The 20,652-nt window shown below is 40.9% G+C and overlaps 1 protein-coding gene across 2 annotated transcripts in view; it reads left to right on the top strand.

Annotated features, from left to right (window-relative positions):
* Nucleotides 1–20,652, top strand: part of sema3b (sema domain, immunoglobulin domain (Ig), short basic domain, secreted, (semaphorin) 3B) — a 96,905-nt gene that overhangs the window by 60,735 nt on the left and 15,518 nt on the right. Inside the window, exons 1-4 of one of the 2 annotated variants that reach the window (XM_034208988.1) lie at nt 853–1,653; nt 8,521–9,111; nt 10,869–11,026; nt 12,296–12,358. In XM_034208988.1, the coding sequence (XP_034064879.1) occupies nt 8,934–9,111; nt 10,869–11,026; nt 12,296–12,358 (399 nt within the window). In that variant the 5' untranslated portion in view covers nt 853–1,653; nt 8,521–8,933. Of the gene's footprint in view, nt 1–852; nt 1,654–8,520; nt 9,112–10,868; nt 11,027–12,295; nt 12,359–20,652 lie in introns of those variants that run through there. The other variant, XM_034208989.1, reaches the window with a different exon arrangement.

Below are 20,652 nucleotides of genomic sequence, written 5' to 3'. Positions count from 1 at the left end.
CTTTATCCAAACGGCTGTCTTATCAAAATACATCAATATACTGCAATCCTGTTTTTAAGTCTTCTGAGTAAAGTCATGAGTCAGAGCAAGATCCAAGTCAAGCCTTGATTCAAGTCACGTCTCAGATCAGTTACATCCAAGTGTTTGGCTTGATTTTTGTGATTTGAGGCTACCCACTGCAACCACAGTGATCCACAGAAGTTCATCCCATGTCACGATGTGCAATATATGTCCAATAAAATGTGTTTGCAATCTTTATCAGACTGTGCATCTGGGGGATGTCAGATTTACTTAATACCAAATCTGTCATTTGGTGGCAAATATTTTCTAGTCCAGTGCCATTAAACCATTTCTGAAAAAGAAATGGTTTAAGTTCATTTTAACATTTTATTGTTTTCTCCTCAGGCAAGCATGAGAACAATTTCACAAGTTTTTGTTTGGCAAGATTGAAAATGTGAATAGAAGCCTGTCTAAAGTCTGTCTCTCAGTTTCTCAAAGTGAGATCTACTGTAAGATGAGTTTTTTGGATCGACACAACGTTCTCTCACAATTGTCAATTTTGAACAGGGACGGACCTAAAAGAAACAGTAAATACAGGTCCTAACCCGAGTCCAAGTCACAAGTCTGTAGAGCGCTGTTTTAAGGTTTTCTAGTCTCAATCAACGTTAATAAAAGTCACTGATCATGCTGATGAAGAGTAACAGAAAAAAAGTTTCATACAGGTATCAATGCAAATGAATACAGTGGCACACACACATTGAGAACACAGCATGTGCCTGCCCCTTTCCACTCCCCTCCTCTCACCTCCTCTGTGCAACCCCTCCCTCCCTCTCTTGCTCTCTTCCCTCTTGAATTAAGTCCATTATTCCTGCCTGCTCTCCCTCTGAGCACTTCTACTCCGCTCAGTTCCTGTGAAAACTCTTTGAATGTGTGTGTGTGAACTCCTCGCGTGTGTGTGTTAAGAAGAGTTTTATGTGTGTGCATAGGGGTTGTGTGTTTTTCTAAGTGGAGCCGGAGTGCAGCCGTTCATCAGTGGAGCTGACTGCAGACAGGGGAATACTCAGATCTCACTGCGCCGCTTTTTAACTCACACACCGGCTGCTTTTTGGACTCTTTTTAAGACTCCCTGGACTATTTGCACCAAAGTGGGACTTTGCCGCAGCTCTCTTTCTGCCCTCCAGGCACCATTCCCATCATTCCCATCACTGGAATTACTGAAGGTTTTTTTCCACTGCTTTCTGAAAATCATTTAAAGCACATTTTGGATTATTTCTAGAAATTCTATCTGCTTTAAACTTTTTGGATTCAACTTTTGAGATTCAGCTCCTCTTTCCTGTGCATTCTCATTGAATTTAAACTCAAGCCTCAGAATGGGTGCTTTGCAAGCATAACAAGAACTCAGTGAATGCATTTAGGTGTGAATGAAATGCACTCTGTATTGTGAGTGAATAATTAAGAGGCTCATAGGGACATGTGAGTTTTATTTGTATTGCAACAGAAAGGCTATGAGAGGTAAAACAGGAAAAAGCTGTTCAGTAACTATGGAGATGGTCAGTGCTGTCGGAGGCATGTTGGGCTCAGGTGGACGCTGATCCCAACTTGGAATGTTCTGAACTCCTGTGGAATTTAGTTCCCCTGGAAACGGATGGACAGGTGAGTTCATTTTGACTGTGGTCACTGCTTAAATCCCTAACAAGTTATATTTAAGATGATGATGTGGCACAAGAAATAATTTGGGGTTTTGGGGATCAACTTTAAATTACACAATTTTGTCAATATGTACCTTAAAACATTACATATAAAATAACTTCTGTTCCAAAGAGGAAATCTTGATTAAAAAACCATCTTGTTCATGTTTTGCTCAGCCTCCTATGCTTGTGACTTGATCTTGTGCAGCAGTGCCTGAGCCTTTTTAGAAAGTCAAGTATCTTTTAACAAATCACAATGATCACATATGGGCTTCTTCATAAATCGGCTCCGTTTCATAGAGAGTAGAGTGAGTTGTCCTCCCTAGGAGAGCTGTTTGGAGCAGCTCCAGTCAGCAGACCAGAGGCAGCTCTGTAAGGTCCTGACTTACTGCTGCTCCTCGGCCAAATAGACAGCTACCAGCTACCAGCAGGCTGCCTTCGCCTTAGCGTCTACTTAATAATGTCTTCATTTGTTCAGAACTTGTTATAACAGATGACAGGTTTAATCCTGTGAGGAAGGATAGTAGTTCTCCAAAGACATTTTTTAAATAAATATTCCTTTTATTATATCAATAATCAGGAATAAGCAGGTGAGATGTGGCTGGTGCACAGGGTTGCATTTTGGACATCAGTCAATCAGGTTTAGTTGACTTCGCTTTTTCCCATTCACACTTTGACGAGTAAGAACAATTTAGCCAAACTGAACAAACACTAGCCACGGGTTCACAGGCTGGGAAACTTTCCATTAATGATGTTGGGCCAGATGGCTCGGTACCAGCGACCAGCAGAGTGCCGTAGCCTCCCCGGCTCCTTCATTCACTCCTTTTCTTTCAGAACAACTAAGCCTCTAGCCCCGGATTGCCTCGCTTTCTCACTTTGTTATTTCAGCTTAAATCCCATAAAGACTCGTAGTCACTTTTGGCTTGTAGCTGTTTCACTTGTGTGTGTGTGTGTGTGAAACTGCCATTTAACCTGGAGCCAGTTTTGTCCCAAGGCCCTCCACTGAAACAATACTGTACGTCTAAGCCACAATACACATCACACTGTTTCTGAAGTGTTTCTGTAATGAGCTTTTTACTTTTTGTGTGCCTGCAAATCATTGTTAAGCCTTCTCTTAACCTCCCTTTCACCTTCACTCTTAGCCCTGACTTCCAAAATGAATAACATTTATGGACCACTTAAAAACACTCACAACAGTATAATCCTGCGCTTTTCAAGGGAAATGAGACAATTGTCAGTTCTGCAAAACCAAAAGGCCGTAGCTGCAGTCATTTTGATAGTCCTCCTTTTTGCATGCTCGCTGCACTTCGCATCTGCTCCCTCTAGGGATTGTCTGTGAAAGTCTGCAGCATGTTGACATGCAGCTATGCATCACCTGCTTTTCCTCTCTTGCATCTCTCTGTAGATTTAAGGCTTTGTGCTTTTGTGTATGTTTTTCTGGGAATGAAGCAATCACACCCGCAAGATGAGCACATTTTAATCTGAGCTGAATCAAAACACCACAAAGCTTGAAATGGTACCACTGCAGAGGAATTTTCTTCCTCAGCCAAAGTGGGAATATTGTGAGTTATGGATCCAACTTTGTACATGCTTGGTGCTCTTGTGCTACAGTACTTGTGAAGACACTTCAGTCCCTGAATGCTTTTCCCAAACCATCACAATTAGATGCTGAACAACCACCCTTTTGTAGTTATTATTTCCAACCTCAACTCTTAAAACCAATTCCTAACAGTAAGATAAACGGCTAACCCTGGTGGTTCCAATAAAAATGGTCTGCAGATGGGCTAGGGTTAGTCTTGACATTGTGATGAGTATAAAGAATGCACGCACACACCAATACGCCTCTGTGTTCTGATATGCTTTATATTATGAGCAATTTTTATGATAGAGGCAGTAAAATGCCAGAATGAAAACAGTTGGTAGCGTGAAACCTGTGCATGCAATTCCAATGTATTTCAGATGTGTTGTGTCAGCATTGAAATAAAACAGTTCTTTGACATTTTCATAGTTTAACTTTTTGTTATAAAGCAACCAGAATTAAAACCAGGCATTAAGACCATTATAGGATATGTTTAAACCTTCTGCAGATGCAGAGTCGAATCCAGGAGCCCCTATCTCCTCATATAGCGTCCAATCCATCCTGGTTAGCTGGAGGACCAATAGGGAGGCGAACGTCATTTGCTGGTATGCTAATAAACAAAATGATTAACCCGCCAGTCTATGGTGAAGTCAAAGCTATCTAATAGCTATCTATCAAGCTATCTAACACCCGCCAACGGAATGTTAGCTTAAAATAGTTCCAGTCTATGGACAGTTAAGCTAGCCAGCTTACTTTCATGAAGAGTTGAGGTCCGAAGCAAGAACAGGTCTTCGAATGGTGCTTGTAGCACAAGCTTATGGGTAGGTGGATTCTCTGATGCGGCCGCCATGATCACCAGCCTATCAGGATTGGACTATTTAGATTGATGCTTCCGAGGTTTACGCACAGAGGCGCATCCCATAGTTTGGCATCGAAACGAATGCTGTGGTGAGAACTTAGAATACGTACGTAATAATAAGATGTTTAGTTTAGTTTACATAGAACACGCACAGCATTCTTCTGGGTGAAGTCCGGTTTTTGTTTATACTACGTCACCTGTCTTCACCTTTTCACATGGGTTGTACTTTTTAGGTTTTTTCTTTGTCTCATAGTTTCACCCATAACGTAAAAGATAAAGAGGTATCAGATCATAAGGGCCAATTACTTTTCCTGAGGTGAATTGGATTTTGTATTCCTGCATTTCTCAAAACTGTGCTTAATCTCCCTCCCTCTCTCCCCCATATCACACTCGCTGGTGCAAAAAGCCACCAGTAACCTGCTGTCTCAGTCATTTTGCTCCGTTAAGCTGCGAACCCTCCCTCCTCCTCACCCGCTCCACCTCATTCTTCCTCTTCTTCCCTCCATCCATCAATCCTTGCTTTAATTTCTCCATCGCAGGGAGGCTTAGACTTGTTGGTCACAGGCCAGGGAAACTATTTTCTCCCTGCAGGCGAAACAATTGGCTCCTTTCTCTCCATCAACTCTCGCCTCGCTTATTTTCTCCTCCCTCCCTCCCTCCTCCATATTCTCTTTTTCCGTGGGACAGGGCTTTCCTTTCTCCTTACTGTCTCAACCTCTTGCTCTCCTCCTTTCCTCTTTCCTTCACTCTCCTTTTACTACTCCATACATACTTTGTCTCCCAACTTCTTCCCACTTTTCTCTCCATCTTTTTCTCACCTTTGTCTTCCCTTCTTCTCTTCTGTACTGTCTCACCTCCCCCCATGAACCCTAATCCTCCTACTTGTCTTTTTCTCTCTCTATCTCAATTTACCTTTCCTCCTTTTCCTCCCCAGTGCCCTTCATATGTCCTCCTCCCCCTCCAATCATGCATCATTTCTATCTGTCTCTCTCTTTTATAGTCAATCATGGTTTTCTCATCTCCTTTCTGTTTGTCCCTTTCTATCAGAACCTCTGTGTCTCTCCCATCTCCTCCTCTCTAACCTGTGGTAGTGGAGGGCTACAGGTTAAACTGCTGATATCCATTCATTCATTATAGTGCTCTACTGTAGGATTGCACTCTAACCTCCCTTTCAAAAGCACGTCTCACCCTAGAGGCGCGCTGCTTTGTCTTCTTGTGTCTATTTAGGCTGGTTTTTGACAGGATGGCTTGCCTCCCCCACCTCCACCCCCTCTTAAGAATCTCTCTCTGTCTTTCTCTTTATTTTTAATCCACTCCCTCTTGGAAAGCCGCTCCTCCATGTCTATTGAAGCTGCACTGAATGCAAGTGTCAGCGGGCCCAATGGCTTTTTTTATTAAGATGCATTATGGAGCATGCAAGGAGTTTGTGTATTCGTGAGTGTGTGTGTTTGCAGGGGTAAGTGCTGAGTTACTAGATGAGTATATAAGCACATTTGCCAATAAATGTGCGTGTGTGCTCGCTCAGGGCTCTGGGATGGGACGAGGATGTACAATAAGGAACAATAAAACTCTCCTCAAATCATGATGGAAGACATAGAAACACACGCTGAGACGCACACACAGCTCGGGGAGACTCAGAGGAACAATGGGACCGGCCATTCCTTTAATAGCAGCCGACAGGGGATTCACTTCTGCCCCCTGTCACTCCCAGGGACTGTGACAGGGGGCAGTGTGTGTGTGTGTGTGTGTGTGTGTGTGTGTGTGTGTGTGTGTGTGTGTGTGTGTGTGTGTGTGTGTGTGTGTGTGTGTGTGTGTGTGTGTGACTGACAAGTGCGCTGACGTTCTACTCCTTGAAATACTGCAGTGTCTTTGCAGCCCAGAACAGAATGTTGGACACACACATGGACAACCTTAAGGCATTTTATTCTGCTTCACACATACACACACACACACACACACACACACACACACACACACACACACACACACACACACACACACACACACACACACACACATTTGTTAATGGATTTCACACTAATAATCACAACTTAGCCAACTTATTTAGCAGTTTAGAACTATAAAAGTAACCCAGGACAATTCAGACCTCACAACGCCTTTTAGTGCAATTCTGATTTAGAGAGTTCTTGCAGATGATAGGTATGGTGCTGTTCGAAGCTTGTATGTCCGCTTTTGTCCATTCACATGTGTATGTGGGGGGGGTGTGTGTTAACATACTGCAGGGTATGTGGGAGTTTATGTTCCTGTTCAGCTCGGTCCTGTTGTGTTGTGGCCTGGGAGCCGTGAGCTTATGAGAGCTCTCCTGTCTCCACGCCTCAATAGCTCCATTATTCATAAAACACTGTGCCAACAGCCTCGACGGCTCTGTCTCTGTGTGCATGTGTGTGTGTACGTGTACATGGTCATCGTGCATATTTCAGTATTCACATGTGTGCTTGAAAGCGATAGATGAATGAGTCTAACAATCTAAATCATTACATGTTACATTCAATTTAACTTGTTAGACGCTTTTATCCAAAGTAACTTACATATTCAATACTGTGGGCAATCCCCACAGGACCAATTTGGGGTGAAGTGTCTTGCCCAGGGACACAACGACATGCTGACTGCAGAGGGGTTTGAACCTGTGCTCCCCTGATCCGAACACCAACGCTCTATCCACTGCGCCACACGCCTCCTCCATCAAGTCAAGGCACATACTGATCAAAACCAAGATAATCTCCAAAGAAAGCCAGTTAAAAGAATACAAAACTGAACACTAAAAACATTTATTATATTTACTCAACTAATAACTTAGCTCTAATCTTGGCTTCAGACTTGTAAAAAAGTTAGAAAATCCTAAATCTGCTTTGAGCTGGCTGGTAGGAAGTATCCTAGAGGCTGAACACATTACCAACTGAGTTGAAATAATAGCAGTGGCGTGTTGGCTGGTTCTTTCACCAGAAGTCCAAATGCAATTTATGGGTCTCGCCATATATGACTGCAAGATGTGGATATGTTCTTGGGGTAGCAGATGTGCCAATTTTCTCCATATTGTCTTCCTTAAACATTTTGAAGTTTCTTATATATAGACTATAAGCCAAATAAAAATTATATAACTGTAATTGCAGCAGACAGTCCTTGACACACATCCAGTTTGAATAACAGTGATAAAGGTAATTGTTTGTGAAAGCAAAACGCAGACTGTCTGTCTGTTACTGACTGAGTGCCAACTGTGAGGTGTAATATAATAAAGGAGACTGTTTCTCCTGAAAGGCTTTATTGTTACGACCGACCACAGAGTCCAAAGTACTGAAAGAGAGGCGTGTGTGAGTGTATGTCTGTGCCGTGCATGCACTCTTTTTACTACACAACATTCATATATATGTAGGCTTACAAACCAGTGACCTCATTCCTGCCCCTGCTGTGGTAAAGTTGTGGTTTACAACAACACGCTCACAACCCAGGCACAAAGTTATTGGGGATTTTTCCGAAACAATAACAGATCTGTCACTTTAAATTCGACTCCAGTTCTTTAACTTTATAGAGGTTCCTTTTTATACACCCTGTCCATACACAGAAGCTGTGTGCAAACACTATAAAAAGCAAAACAATTTAAGATTTGGATAACTTGAAATGTCATTTTTATATTATTGTGTAATTCAATATTTACACCAAGTCTCATTAAAAAAGCAACCTTTTTTTGCTTTTGCTGGACTAGCTCACAAGTGACTTTCTGTTGTGCACCAATGCTCTCATACATCCATTCATACATCCATCCACGTCACTGTCGGTTCATTAGCAATGAAGAGATCTCATCTGGTGACACCGTCTACCCCTGTGGAGGCAGAGAGAGAGAGACAGAGAGGGATGCCACTTTGAGTTGGCAGTCCCACAGACATGGTGAGATTATGCTTAGCTTGGCCGTCGGCATCGCATATCTCTATCACACACACACACACACACACACACACACACACACACACACACACACACACACACACACACACACACACACACACACACACACACACACACACACACACACACACACACACACACACACACACACACACACCCCATCATCATGGTCAGTGTGTGTGTTTTGGAGCTGTCCCCGAGTATGTGAAGAGATTATAGTGGTGTTGCCATAATGTAGGTTGGCATTAACACCGCCTGGCAGTGGCATCAATCTGACTAAATATACTTCAGACGCCAGTGCTGTGTGTGTGTGTGTGTGTGTGTGTGTGTGTGTGTGTGTGTGTGTGTGTGTGTGTGTGTGTGTGTGTGTGTGTGTGTGTGTGTGTGCGTGCAAGGGCCTCCCCTGGTACTTGCAAACATATGCTAGTAGTGTCCAATTCTAAATCCTCTCCCTTTTCTGTCCCTATTTTTAGGTCTCTATTCCCATGTGTGAAGTTTTTATCCAGTCTTGGATGTGAAAGGTGAACTTGGTCGTCCTTCACCAGAGGAATAGTGCTTCTTCAGAGACTCTTCAGAACCAAGGAGGGTTTTATAACGATTACACTGAATATCAAGAACTTGAAAGGAGCTACTGCAAAAGCAAACAACAAGAGGGAGAATCTGCATTGGGTTTACAGAGCTTAGCAGATCCTGATTCCTCACCAACAACGACTAAGCCAGAACAAGTCCAAGGGATATTGTTCTGCTCTGAACCAGAACCAGACTCTAACAAAAGATAATAAGACAAATATTGAGCATTAAGTGGAAACTAGGCCATAATCCAGCTGAAAGTCCCTTACCAGACTTTAACTTTTGAAAGGAAACAGTTTGTTCTAAGTGTGCCAAGATGATGACCATGATGATGATGATGGCGGCCATGATGGTGACCTGCAGCTCTTTGTTCCTGCTGGGTCTGGCTGCCGCCCACGCTTCCTCCCCTACCATGACACGCACTTCCTCTTCATCTTCTACATCCTCCTCTTCTTCGTCCTCCTCCTCACCACGCATGAAGCTCTCATACAAAGGTAAGAACCAACGTTTTTTTTGCAGTGGAAAAGCAAAAGAAGGCACTTTTGGCTTGTGTGTGGGGGAGTTTTTGTCTCTTCCACTGCACATAATGTGTACTTTATTCTGTCTACACACACCCTCACACAGACACACACTTTATCTCTTTCATGTGAGATTCCATCATATATTTTTCAAAGTAAACAGTCCTGAACAGCAGCCAGCTGTAATTTGTGGTTCTCTCGGATTCACAGCCACACACAAACAGATGCGCACACAAACACACACACAAATGCAGCTTAGTGGCAGGGTTTTGTGTTTCATCCCGAGTGTTGTAAATTAGAAGAAGGCAGCTCAATGCCCAACACAACCACATAAACCAGGGATGTGTTCCATCATTGAAAGATGGCAATTACAGGCTGAACAAACTCACCGAGGCTGTGAGGCTCGTCAAAGGCCGTCTGCCCAGCTGGGATATGTGCTCCCTTTAATTTAGGCTGAAGGCAACAAGAAGCACGCTAGATCGAAAGAAAGCAGAATACTTTAGTTTTAGCTGACACATGAAGGACAAGAACAGATCCCAATGACCTCATGAATGTCTGAAATCAGCAGAAAACAGCAGCAGTTAATGTATTTATCCAGTACAGTAATTCATGTCTGTCTGATGAATAGGTCATGTCTTGCAATCATCTAAATAGGCATGATATTGCGTTCATTAGACAATATTTTATGTGGTTATTCAAGTCCAAGAAGAACTGGCTACCCTAGCATGACATTGTTAGTTGGTCAGTTGTCTTGGTAAACATAAGGAATTGATCATGCCGATAATTAACATGCCTGTTAATGCAATATTAATTATTTAAAAATGTATAAAAAACGAAATGTCCTTTTCAGTACCAGTATCTTTGCCCCCAAGGTTATTATAATCTAATAACACACAATATGTTATCAGGGTGGAACTGAAAAGTAATACATTTGCTGAAAATGGCACTTTAATAATAGCAGCAGACCTACAGCCCGTGATGTCATGCAGGCGACTTTTGGGTGGCGTCTGAGGCTTAATAAAAGTTATAAATTGCCATTAGAACAATGGCAGACTAATAAAGCCATTTAAAAGTCGGAGTAGAGAGGGCCCTGCTCTTTTTGTGAGTTCCTGGTTTAAGTGCAGTCCCTTTATTTCTTCAGACTTCTCTTTTTCCACTGGCTTGGGTTAACTATAGCTTAAGTTAACAAATACAAGGAAAATGTTCCTGGGCAATGTTTCCCTAGAGTGACTTCTTGCCAGGTTGGAAAGAGAAAAGACACTACATTTTTCCATTGAGACCAATGCAGTGTCATTACTGTCGGGGCTTTGTCCTGCCTGTTAACATGTCACTGGCCTTAGGACACAGAAATGTAAATACTAAAATTAAGCAGTTCTTGATCAACCTTATGACTTGTTGCACCCTTGGGGCAACTAACTGATTCGTATCTGAATAATCTGATGACCTGAGGTTGTTCTTGTATTGAAGCTTTGATCACAAAGTATTTCTTAGGTCAAGGACAATCATCCTGATGTATAAACTGGACAAAACCTGACTTACTTAATCTTTCTTGACTGCTTTAATTGGAGGCATCTGGTATATTTCTGTTGGTATGGAGGTTGCAGAGGACCGTTAACCATATGCAATAACTGAAATCAGTTTTGTGTTGTAAAGCTATGGGATGCCATCAGTATATCCATGTATGTATACACACAACGCACATTTAAAAGTTGCCACCCTCTTTGTGATTTCAGAGTTGCAGCAGTTTCATGGAGTGCGCCGGTTCGAGCTGGAGCGTTCCTGCTGCTTCAGCGCTCTGCTGCTGGACGAAGAGAGAGGCCGCCTCTTTGTTGGGGCCAAGAACTTCCTGCTGTCGCTATCACTGGACAACATCGCCAAGCAGGAGCACAAGGTTGGTCAGAAACAAAATTAGTCACCATAAAATATGTGGCTGTATGGAAAGGCTGTTGATTACTAACGACTTTCTACACATTATTTGATTGTATTGTGTATTTTATCTTCACAACAAAGCAGTAATTACTCTTCATCGTAGGGAAATTACGTTTTCATGGCGATATTTTGTATTAATGAAGAGTACCAGAACTTTGCACTGATTAGAGACTTTATGGGTCTAAAATTACTTTATTACTTTTACGACAAACTAGATCGAGGAGATTATACTGGCACGGGATGGAAATTAAAATACCTTTTAATTTACAACCACTGCCATATTGTCTAATTCCTAAATGTTTTCGGGCCACAGATACTTTATGATTTTGTTTTCATGTGGACCCATGAAGAAAGAGAAACATTTGAACCAGTGGAAACTTTTAACTAACATGCTCCTTTGAAAACGACTGAATCATATCTTGCACATATGAGACCATTTACTGTGCGGGTTCACATGTGAGAAGAGTAGAAACAGGAATGTGGGATTAATAGAGAAAAAGGTAGAACATCAAAGAGATGGAGAGAGATGAAAAGAGAGCATTTATCCAAAATAACGTTGTGATTAATTTCCAAATGACATATTTTGATTGAAACCTTTGGAGTAGAATATTAGTCACAGACATGGCCCACCTGCAGAAACTTGATTACATACACCGGAGCTGATAATAGATTTACACAAAAATGTATTCAATGGAAAAAACAAGTGCACTTCAATCCATAGATACACATAAAAAATATACTAACAAAATACAGGACATCTGTTCAGAGCTGTTTGGAGAAATGTACATGGTTGGTGCGTTAGATGTGAAGCCGCTGTTGTTGTTGGTTATATGGATGACTTTGATTTATGACCTGTGTGTGCAATTTCACAATACTTAAAGCTGTTTTTCAAGACATCCTTCTTTACAATGAGAAGGGAGGATGAGAGGAGGCGATGATGGAAAAGAAAGGAAATAAAACTGGCCAGGGTTATCAGACTATATCTACTATTACGGTGAAAAGATAACAGAAGGTTAGAGCTCTAATCTTTGAGTTTTATCCATAGAAAGAAACAATCTTTGCCATATAATACATGGAAAAGTACCAGATTTAGAGAGGGAAGAAGCGAGTTTAGGTTTTAAATCATTTCTCAAAATGTTAATCAAGCAGATTGAAAATTAGTAAATTAAGACAGATTTAGAATGTTTATTTCAGAGACAGGATCATCTGACCTTTGTCTGCTGTGTTTCAGATCTACTGGCCCGCTCCGGTCGACTGGAGGGAGGAGTGTAACTGGGCCGGCAAGGATATCACGGTAAGTCTCTAACACCCTTCACCTTTTATCAAACATAAGCTGTTTATTGGTTCATGGAATTCAGACCACACTTATTATCCACGACGTATCAGCAAAACAAGCGGACTGTACATCCTTTTCTAATAATCGCTCATCAGCCCCCAGACGTCATACAACGCTAAGAGTTAAATAGAAGGGCTGAGGAGCTCCTCGAGGAGGACGGTCCACTCCTACCCAGAACAACACAATGCTACCTTTTAATCCACTGCAGTCATGGGAGCCATCACAAGACAGAAACACCATGTTTAAATTAATAACATGTAATAATAGGAGCAACACTCCTACTTTTGGACCTGCCCTGGTGAGATCATTTCCTCAATATCTGTTTGTCTCAAACCCTATCTTAGATATGTACGATTCTTAGTCAGTCAAATGCTAAGGTGTTTTTCCACTGCACATTCCACTCAGTGATTTAGTGTACATTCTGTGGTTTTATGAAGTAAATATATTCCTTAAATGTAATATTAATGAGACACAGAGGTAAATAAGTTCATCAAGTTTATTGTAATGTACATTAACAAGATGGGCAGAGAAAAACTGTCAAACAGGAACCCTGTAGCAGACAACAAGAAAAACTATTCACACAAATTCATAAGCAAGTGGCCTGAGTGGAACTACCACAGTAGATGAGAAATAAAATCCAGTGTGGAGAAGTGTCGGGTTGATAAGAAGGAGAGGTGATCAGCTGGTTGCTGGCAAGTATGATGGTAGGCAGGGTCAAGGTGATTAGCAAAACGAAAACAAGACGCACACTAACAGGAACACACACACACAAATAGGCAAGGAAGACACAGGAATAGTGTGGAAAGGGGCAAAGATTTGGCTGTGACCAAATGTAGTTAAACAATTAGATAAACCCAGTTAGCACAGCGAGATTCCTTAGGAACCTGATCCGTTGTAAACACATTACAGAGTTTTAACAAGAGAGCATGTGCATTACAAAGACTTAACAGATGGTGAGTATTGCTTTAACAGCAATACAAAGGGATATAGGGAAGGACAGGAAGAGGTGTCCTTGAATAATTTAGTTAACATTACGACTTATTCTGAATTGGAACTAAGTAGCGTCCAGAGGTCAGTTTCACAGCTGAACAGAGTATCTTGTCTCACTAATAAACTTAAAGCAAAGTGATTAGGCTGTGGTTCCAAAATAAGGTTGGATGTTTGGGAGAAATCTGTTAATTTGGAGGCTGTGTTAGGTTACATAAGAATGCATATGTTTAACCTTTATTTAACAAGGAAGGCATGATTACTTCCACCAAGGAGGTTATTTTTTAATCTCTGGTTTGTTGGTTTGTCTGTCTGTTTGCAGGATTACAGAACATATTATTTCTGGCTCCTATGCCCCTACATACAACTCAGAAACAGCTAAACACTCTGAGCACATCTCTCCTTTTCCGTGTTGTTCCCCCAATTAGAATCAGAGGCCTTGAACACTTTAAGTTGGAAGTTCAACTGCACAACTTAGGTAACTGGAAAGTCCAAGGAACACAGGAACACACTGATACTCTTGATGTGCGATTCTAGTTGAGGTTAAATATGTCCTTTATAAATTGTATATAAAATAGACATGTTCAAAGTATTAAACTAATGACCAACTAGTGCTTTTAGGACTATTTCCCTGAACAAAGCCACCCTGCTACTTTCTTCTTTTTATCGGCTACCAAAACGGTTTGAAAATCAAGATTTTCTATTTTGACACAAGAGAAACATTTAATTTCTAAGAATATGTCAGGTAAATATTGAATGTGCTGATTATGTGTCTAAATATGATGTGTGTGGCTCAGCTTTACCGACATGTAAAGGCCACCAGGAGCCGACCACCCAGGATTACATCACTCACAATTAGCGATCTCATTTATATGTGTGTGTGATTAGGTGTGTGAGTGTGTGTATGTGTGTGCGTACAACAGCAACTTCACATATGCACATGGCGACATTCCCCATATGCCTTTATATACTGTATTCGTAAGTTTAACCATGTGCATATGTTTGTCCGTGTATATTTAAGTATTCGATGTGTGTGTGTAATTCTTGTGTGTGTGTGTGTGTGTGTGTGTGTGTGTGTGTGTGTGTGTGTGTGTGTGTGTGTGTGTGTGTGTGTGTGTGTAAAACAAACCCTTCATCAGTGTGATTACACAGCTGTAGCAGACAGACAACGGGCTCCATTCATTGAAAATCCCGGGCTACAGTTTCACCTGACCAGGGGGGTATACTACGAAGCAGGATTTTCGCTTAGCCGGCTAAATTCAGGGAGAACTCCGGCTTTCCGGTCCTACGAAGCTGCTTCTCTTTTTAGCAGGCTAGATCTCCATGGTAACTTATGCTTAGCGGCTAACCTGGTCGGGAGCAGGTTAGGTTGCAGGCTAAGAGCTCAACTCAGTGAAAGCACTTGATCAAGTCATATTACAGGAGAAAGGAAATACAGAAAAGCTGCCGTTGCAGGAAAGACGGCCGGCAAAAATCACCGACTGTGTGAACGTGAACATTAATATAATATCACCTCCATCTTCAGAGCAATCTGACTATTATAACATTAGCGTTAAGAAAGCTTACTTAAATATCTGCCACAACATAAGTAACCGGATCAGAGTAACATTAAGTAGGCTACAGTCCGCGGCATATCACTTCATAATGTATCATATATCTCCTTATCTGAGTCAGTTGAGCCGTATCTGGCCGTGCAATATGGAGGACGGAACATGACTTAAGTATAAATAAATAAATGTATGAAGAAATACAGGAATAAATAAATTACGTACATAAATACAGGAATAAATAAATAAATACGTAAATAAATAAATAAATACAGGAATAAATAAATGACGAAATAAATACAGAAATAAATAAATGTTGAAATGAATACACAAATAAATAAATAAAAGAATAAATGCATAAATAAATATGGAAATAAATACATCAATGTATAAATAAATAAATGTCGAAAATAAAACAGAACACACGTTATTATTATATATCTTTCATTTATTTCTACATTTACGCGACATACATTTATTTATTTATGTATTTATGTGTCCGTATGCTAATGAGGTGGGCGGTCCTAACCTCAGTCTGAAGCAGGATTCGCCAATTGTTGGAGCCAGGCAGAAGCAATAGATTTGTGGCAAGTCACATCATGTCGAGCTGAGCCAAGTCCTCTATACATCGTTCCACACGAAACTGGACATAGTCTTTTGGTTCTCCGTTCTCTAAATGGTCCGCTAATGATCGTAAATGATCTCCAATGGCTCTTAAATCAATATCCATAAATAAACCTTACAACTGTGGATAAACCATGGATGTATAAAGATAAGGGCTAAACAGTAAAGCTCCTGCATTCGAATCAGCGCGGTTATCCAGGCGTTAGTAGTAGAGCCCTCTGCCAGAAATGATCACACACTCCTGTAACCAATCCTGCTTCAGACTGAGGTTAGGACCGCCCACCTCATTAGCATACGGACACATAAATACATAAATAAATAAATGTATGTTGCGTAAATGTAGAAATAAATGAAAGATATATAATAACGTGTGTTCTGTTTTATTTTCGACTTTTATTTATTTATTTATACATTGATGTATTTATTTCCATATTTATTTATGCATTTATTTATGCATTTATTCTTTTATTTATTTATTTGTGTATTCATTTCAACATTTATTTATTTCTGTATTTATTTCGTCATTTATTTATTCCTGTATTTATTTATTCCTGTATTTATTTATTTATTTACGTATTTATTTATTTATTCCTGTATTTCTTCATACATTTATTTATTTATACTTAAGTCATGTTCCGTCCTCCATAGTGCAACACTCACAGTGTCACATATGTATGCAGAAGTATTATTTTAAGCAACACATTAAGTTGACGAAACACTCGAGACAAATGTAATTCAAGTCAGATCGTGTTTTAGACGGGGCAGTGATATCATAAACCTGTTCATGTACGCATTCAAACTGTATTTGTGCCACACAGCTATGTGGCTTTTATCCTGGATAAAGTGTTTAAGTCATGGATGTTCAAAGTTTAACTTCTTCATTTTTGACTAGTATTAAAGTTCACTTTTCATTCAGGAAGTATGACGCTGCGCTGTCAGTACGCTTCTCCATGTTTGTGATTGGTCGAATGCTCCAAATACCACCCCTTTCGTGTGAACGCGCACCTAACTAGATAGGACACGGCTGGCTTGAGCGATCCACTTGATAACCAGCGTCGTAGTACAGTTTAGCGAGAGCGCGTATGTTTTGGATTAGGCCAACCGGCTAACTCAAACATATCCAGGTTAGGTTGAACCAGCTTCGTAGTACAGGCCCCAGGAGTGTGTGTGTGTGTGTGTGCGTGTGTGTGTGTGTGTGTGTGTGTGTGTGTGTGTGTGTGTGTTTGTTTCAAACAGAGGGAAACAGAGGCAGGGGTAATGGAGAGAGTTAGTACAATTGCTCCAAAGGAAGAAGGGATGGCGTCAAGGGAGAAAGAGATAAGAAAAGAAAAATGGGGGAATTCTGGGGGAATTTTAAAGACAAATGTTGATTGAAACAAAAGAAAACCTGAATTTTGAAAACAAATGTTGCATTGAAACGAGCTTTCCCCTGATGAGTTGTTATTCCAGCCCTTCTGGCCTGGGAAATGTTATTTTTAACCTTTGTTAAACATTTACGCCCCTCTGAATTTCCTTCCTTGTTACTTTTGGTATCTTTTTGAACACTCACCCACACACTGAGAACTGAGCTGACCTCACACCGTTGACCCTTATTACAGAGAAGTGTTTCTCCGTAGGAAGAAGCCAACATCCCTCTCCCCCACTGGATCTCTTCTCTCAGGCTTCCCTACCGCTCTCTTCTACTCCTGCTCTCTTCCCATGCTCTCTCCCTATCTCATATTAGTGGTTCTCTGAGAACCAGAAGTTTCTCATGTTGTTTACGACCCTCCCACCATCTCTATGTACTTGTTTGTGTAAATCTTTCTTTTTTATGAGTTACATTTTGCTATACAGAACAGTAAGGTTATTGCATTTTCACCTTTCTCTTAATTAAGTTCACTGTTAGCTACCTCAAAATGTTTTTTTTAGCAAAACTTACACTATCCCCGTGGCTCAAAAAACACTCATATGATGGCTTAGAGAAAAAGTAGCCCACATAAAGACAAGTAATAAACACTTCATCGCTCAAACAGACACCCATAGACCAAAGCAAAGCCACCTAACATGCACACAGACACACTAACACAAACACAGACACATGTACATAAACACAGTCAGACAGTAGCAGTAAACAGTTGACAGTTCATCCAGACACTCAGTCTGACTCAGCACTTTGAGTGTAGAGCGGGAGCCATATTTAAATCTTCAGAAGTGGATTGGATTGTGTCATGTTACCACATGTTAAAAGATGATTGGCTGTTAAAATTGATTGACCGACTGGTTAGGAAAAGAGGTTAATGTTGAGGTTAACCAACGGAAACTGTCCACACTACAACAAAAAACACAATTGATCATAAAATGGTTTAATTCCACCGGTCATGGTGCAAAGTAAATATTCCTTTAGGGATAAGAAATGTCACAAGCCACTAGTATGCTAAATACTTACGTTTTGGGAGTCACACCAAAAAACCTATATTTAATTATTTCATAGGACCTGAAGTGCTCATGAGCAATGGACTTAATCCTGAAACTCAAAATCCTAAAACAGCTGAGTGGCCACTATGTTTAAATTCGAAAATACATTTGCAGAAATATTTGAGCATTTCTATTAAAGTAAAGAAAAGGAAATCATAGATGGGTTCCTAACTGATATTTGTGTAGCTATACAGTTTTGAGAAGGGAGAGTCCATAAATTATTCTTTCACGGTATGAATATGTCAGACACATGTCAATGCAGCTTCATTGTCCTGTTCAGCTGGAGCTAAGGCATTCCTGGTATGTTACACTGTGCCGTATTGTGTATCTAATAACCATCTACTGCGAGCCATTGCTCTGTGTGTTCAGTCAAAGGCTCTCAGCCATTAACTTTATTAAAAGTTTACTTGACCACTGGGACTCTCAGCTGCCAGACACAATCAAAGCAGAGTGATATAAACAGTGGCTTGTTTTATAACTCAACTTTAATAAGGATACAAAAGATTGCCTAAAATGTTTAGATAGGTCAAAAAATGTAAGCCCCAAATAAATGGGAAACATGGGGGGGGGGGGTTATTCTTAAAAATGTGTGTGATAAATAATAATGACCTGATAATATAACTAATAACAATTGAACATTTAAATAGGATCATGAAAAGTCATTACGAAGTAGAGCAAATTAATCTTTACCTATGGATTTAGCTGTGATTACTCAAAACAAAATGCTTGAGACGAACAAGAATATAGGGAAGTGGCACGGGATAGATAATGCCTGAAATTATAAATAGATCGATTGGGTTAATCATTTCTAGAATAGAAAGGATAAAAAAAGAAAAGGGAAAAAAGACATCCCCTGAGGAACAATACAGCTTTATAAGACATGAAGGCAAGACCTAAAGCTCAGGCTGCAGTGAGGTCATAGCCTGCGTTTTGCTCTCTGTTTCGACTAATGAGTCAGCGGTAGGTTAAAGGTTAGCCGGTGAACCCTTTAACACTCACACCAACACACTAAGGGAATGTGAAGGCTGGCATAATTCACCTCGGTTGTTCTCCTCCTTCCTTTCTGATCTTTGTTAGGTCTTTGAAGCATCTTGGCTCTTCTTAACTTTTATTTTCCTCTTGCTCTCCATCTCTTTTGTCACATCAAAGAATTGACTTCGTCAAACTACTCAGCTGACTCCTTCACCTTCCTCTGCCCTCATACACACATACATTCTTGTCTTTGCTGGAGTATGGGGGCACCAGAACAGAATATCGATTTTGGGGACTACCCTTTCTGAAGGTTGTACAGAACTTAAAACAAATCAGGCAGTATTCCTGTAGTGGAGATAAACAGAAATGTCACCTTCAATTATAAATCATACAAATTAAAAGTTACTAATTGGACTATACATTTCAGATACACACACTACTGTAGGAATGATTGGAGAAAGGTTGTTGAAACTTGGCGGGATTTTTTGGAGGATCATGGTTGTACGGAAGTTGGTGAGCTGTGTGAGGGTCTACCTGTTCATTGATTGTGTTAAAGTTACAGCCCAAGGGTTGAGAAAGTGTAGTGGGTGTTTACCTTTCTTTCATGGCCAACAGAGGTCTCCTGTGTTTGTCAATAGCTTTATCGGCCTGTAGATAGGTTTAACACCTTCCCATGCGCACACACACACACACACACACACACAACACACACACACACACACACACACACGCACGCACACACACACACACACACACACACACACACACACACACACACACACACCACACACACACACACACACACACACACACACACACACACACACACACACACACGCACACATGCACACCCACATCTAAGCATCTGTGTATTACACACCGACAACTCAAACTCTAACCCCCCTAGTGGTTTTCAAAGGCTGAACTGCAGGCCTTTGTTCTAAATCACTGAGGGTTGTGTGTGTGTGTGCTTGTGTGTGCTTGTGTGTGTGTGCTTGTGAGTGTGTGCTTGTGTGTGTGTGTATGTCAGGGCTAATGAGCCACAATTCCGCTTGCCGCTGTTTTCACAACCAGTCCTGTCCGTCTGTCACCCTCGGATGAGGGCGAAATACCAAACAGAGGGATAAAGCAAGACATTAACTTAAAGGTGGGGTAGGTAAGTTTCAGAAACCGGCTCGAGTGCACTAACATTTGAAAGTACACAGCCGAAAAGAATCCGCCCCTTCCTTCAGACTTCCTTACAGAGCACCTCCTCCAACACACATGAACGCGCACATGACGTCAGCAGACTGGTGAAAGTGGCCGCCTGTTGCTGGCGAGTCATTGAAGTACTGATGGAAGGCTGACAGACAGGGCGGCAATCCAATCCGTTTAGCCGGCTAAACGGATTGGATTGCTAAATATGCAGATGACACAGATGACATTTTTTTATGGATTTTTTGTCAAAGCACTTCAGATATTCATTGCTATCGGGATGTTAAGAGCATTCCATGGAATATAACAAAAAGTGTATCTCGAGCCGGTTTCTGAAACTTACCTACCCCACCTTAAAAGAAAGAAAGAAAGAAAAACAGATAAGAGGGGGATGGAAAAAAGGAAATATATACCATAGACTTTCAGTTATCCATTAATTCTTCAATCTCCATTTTGAAGGACATTTGGTGTGCA

This window comes from Gymnodraco acuticeps, unplaced genomic scaffold (genome assembly GCF_902827175.1).
Source record: "Gymnodraco acuticeps unplaced genomic scaffold, fGymAcu1.1, whole genome shotgun sequence".
NCBI classification, from domain to species: domain Eukaryota; kingdom Metazoa; phylum Chordata; class Actinopteri; order Perciformes; family Bathydraconidae; genus Gymnodraco; species Gymnodraco acuticeps.
Note: the sequence above shows the minus strand (reverse complement) of the source record. Positions and strands in the feature narration are given on the sequence as shown.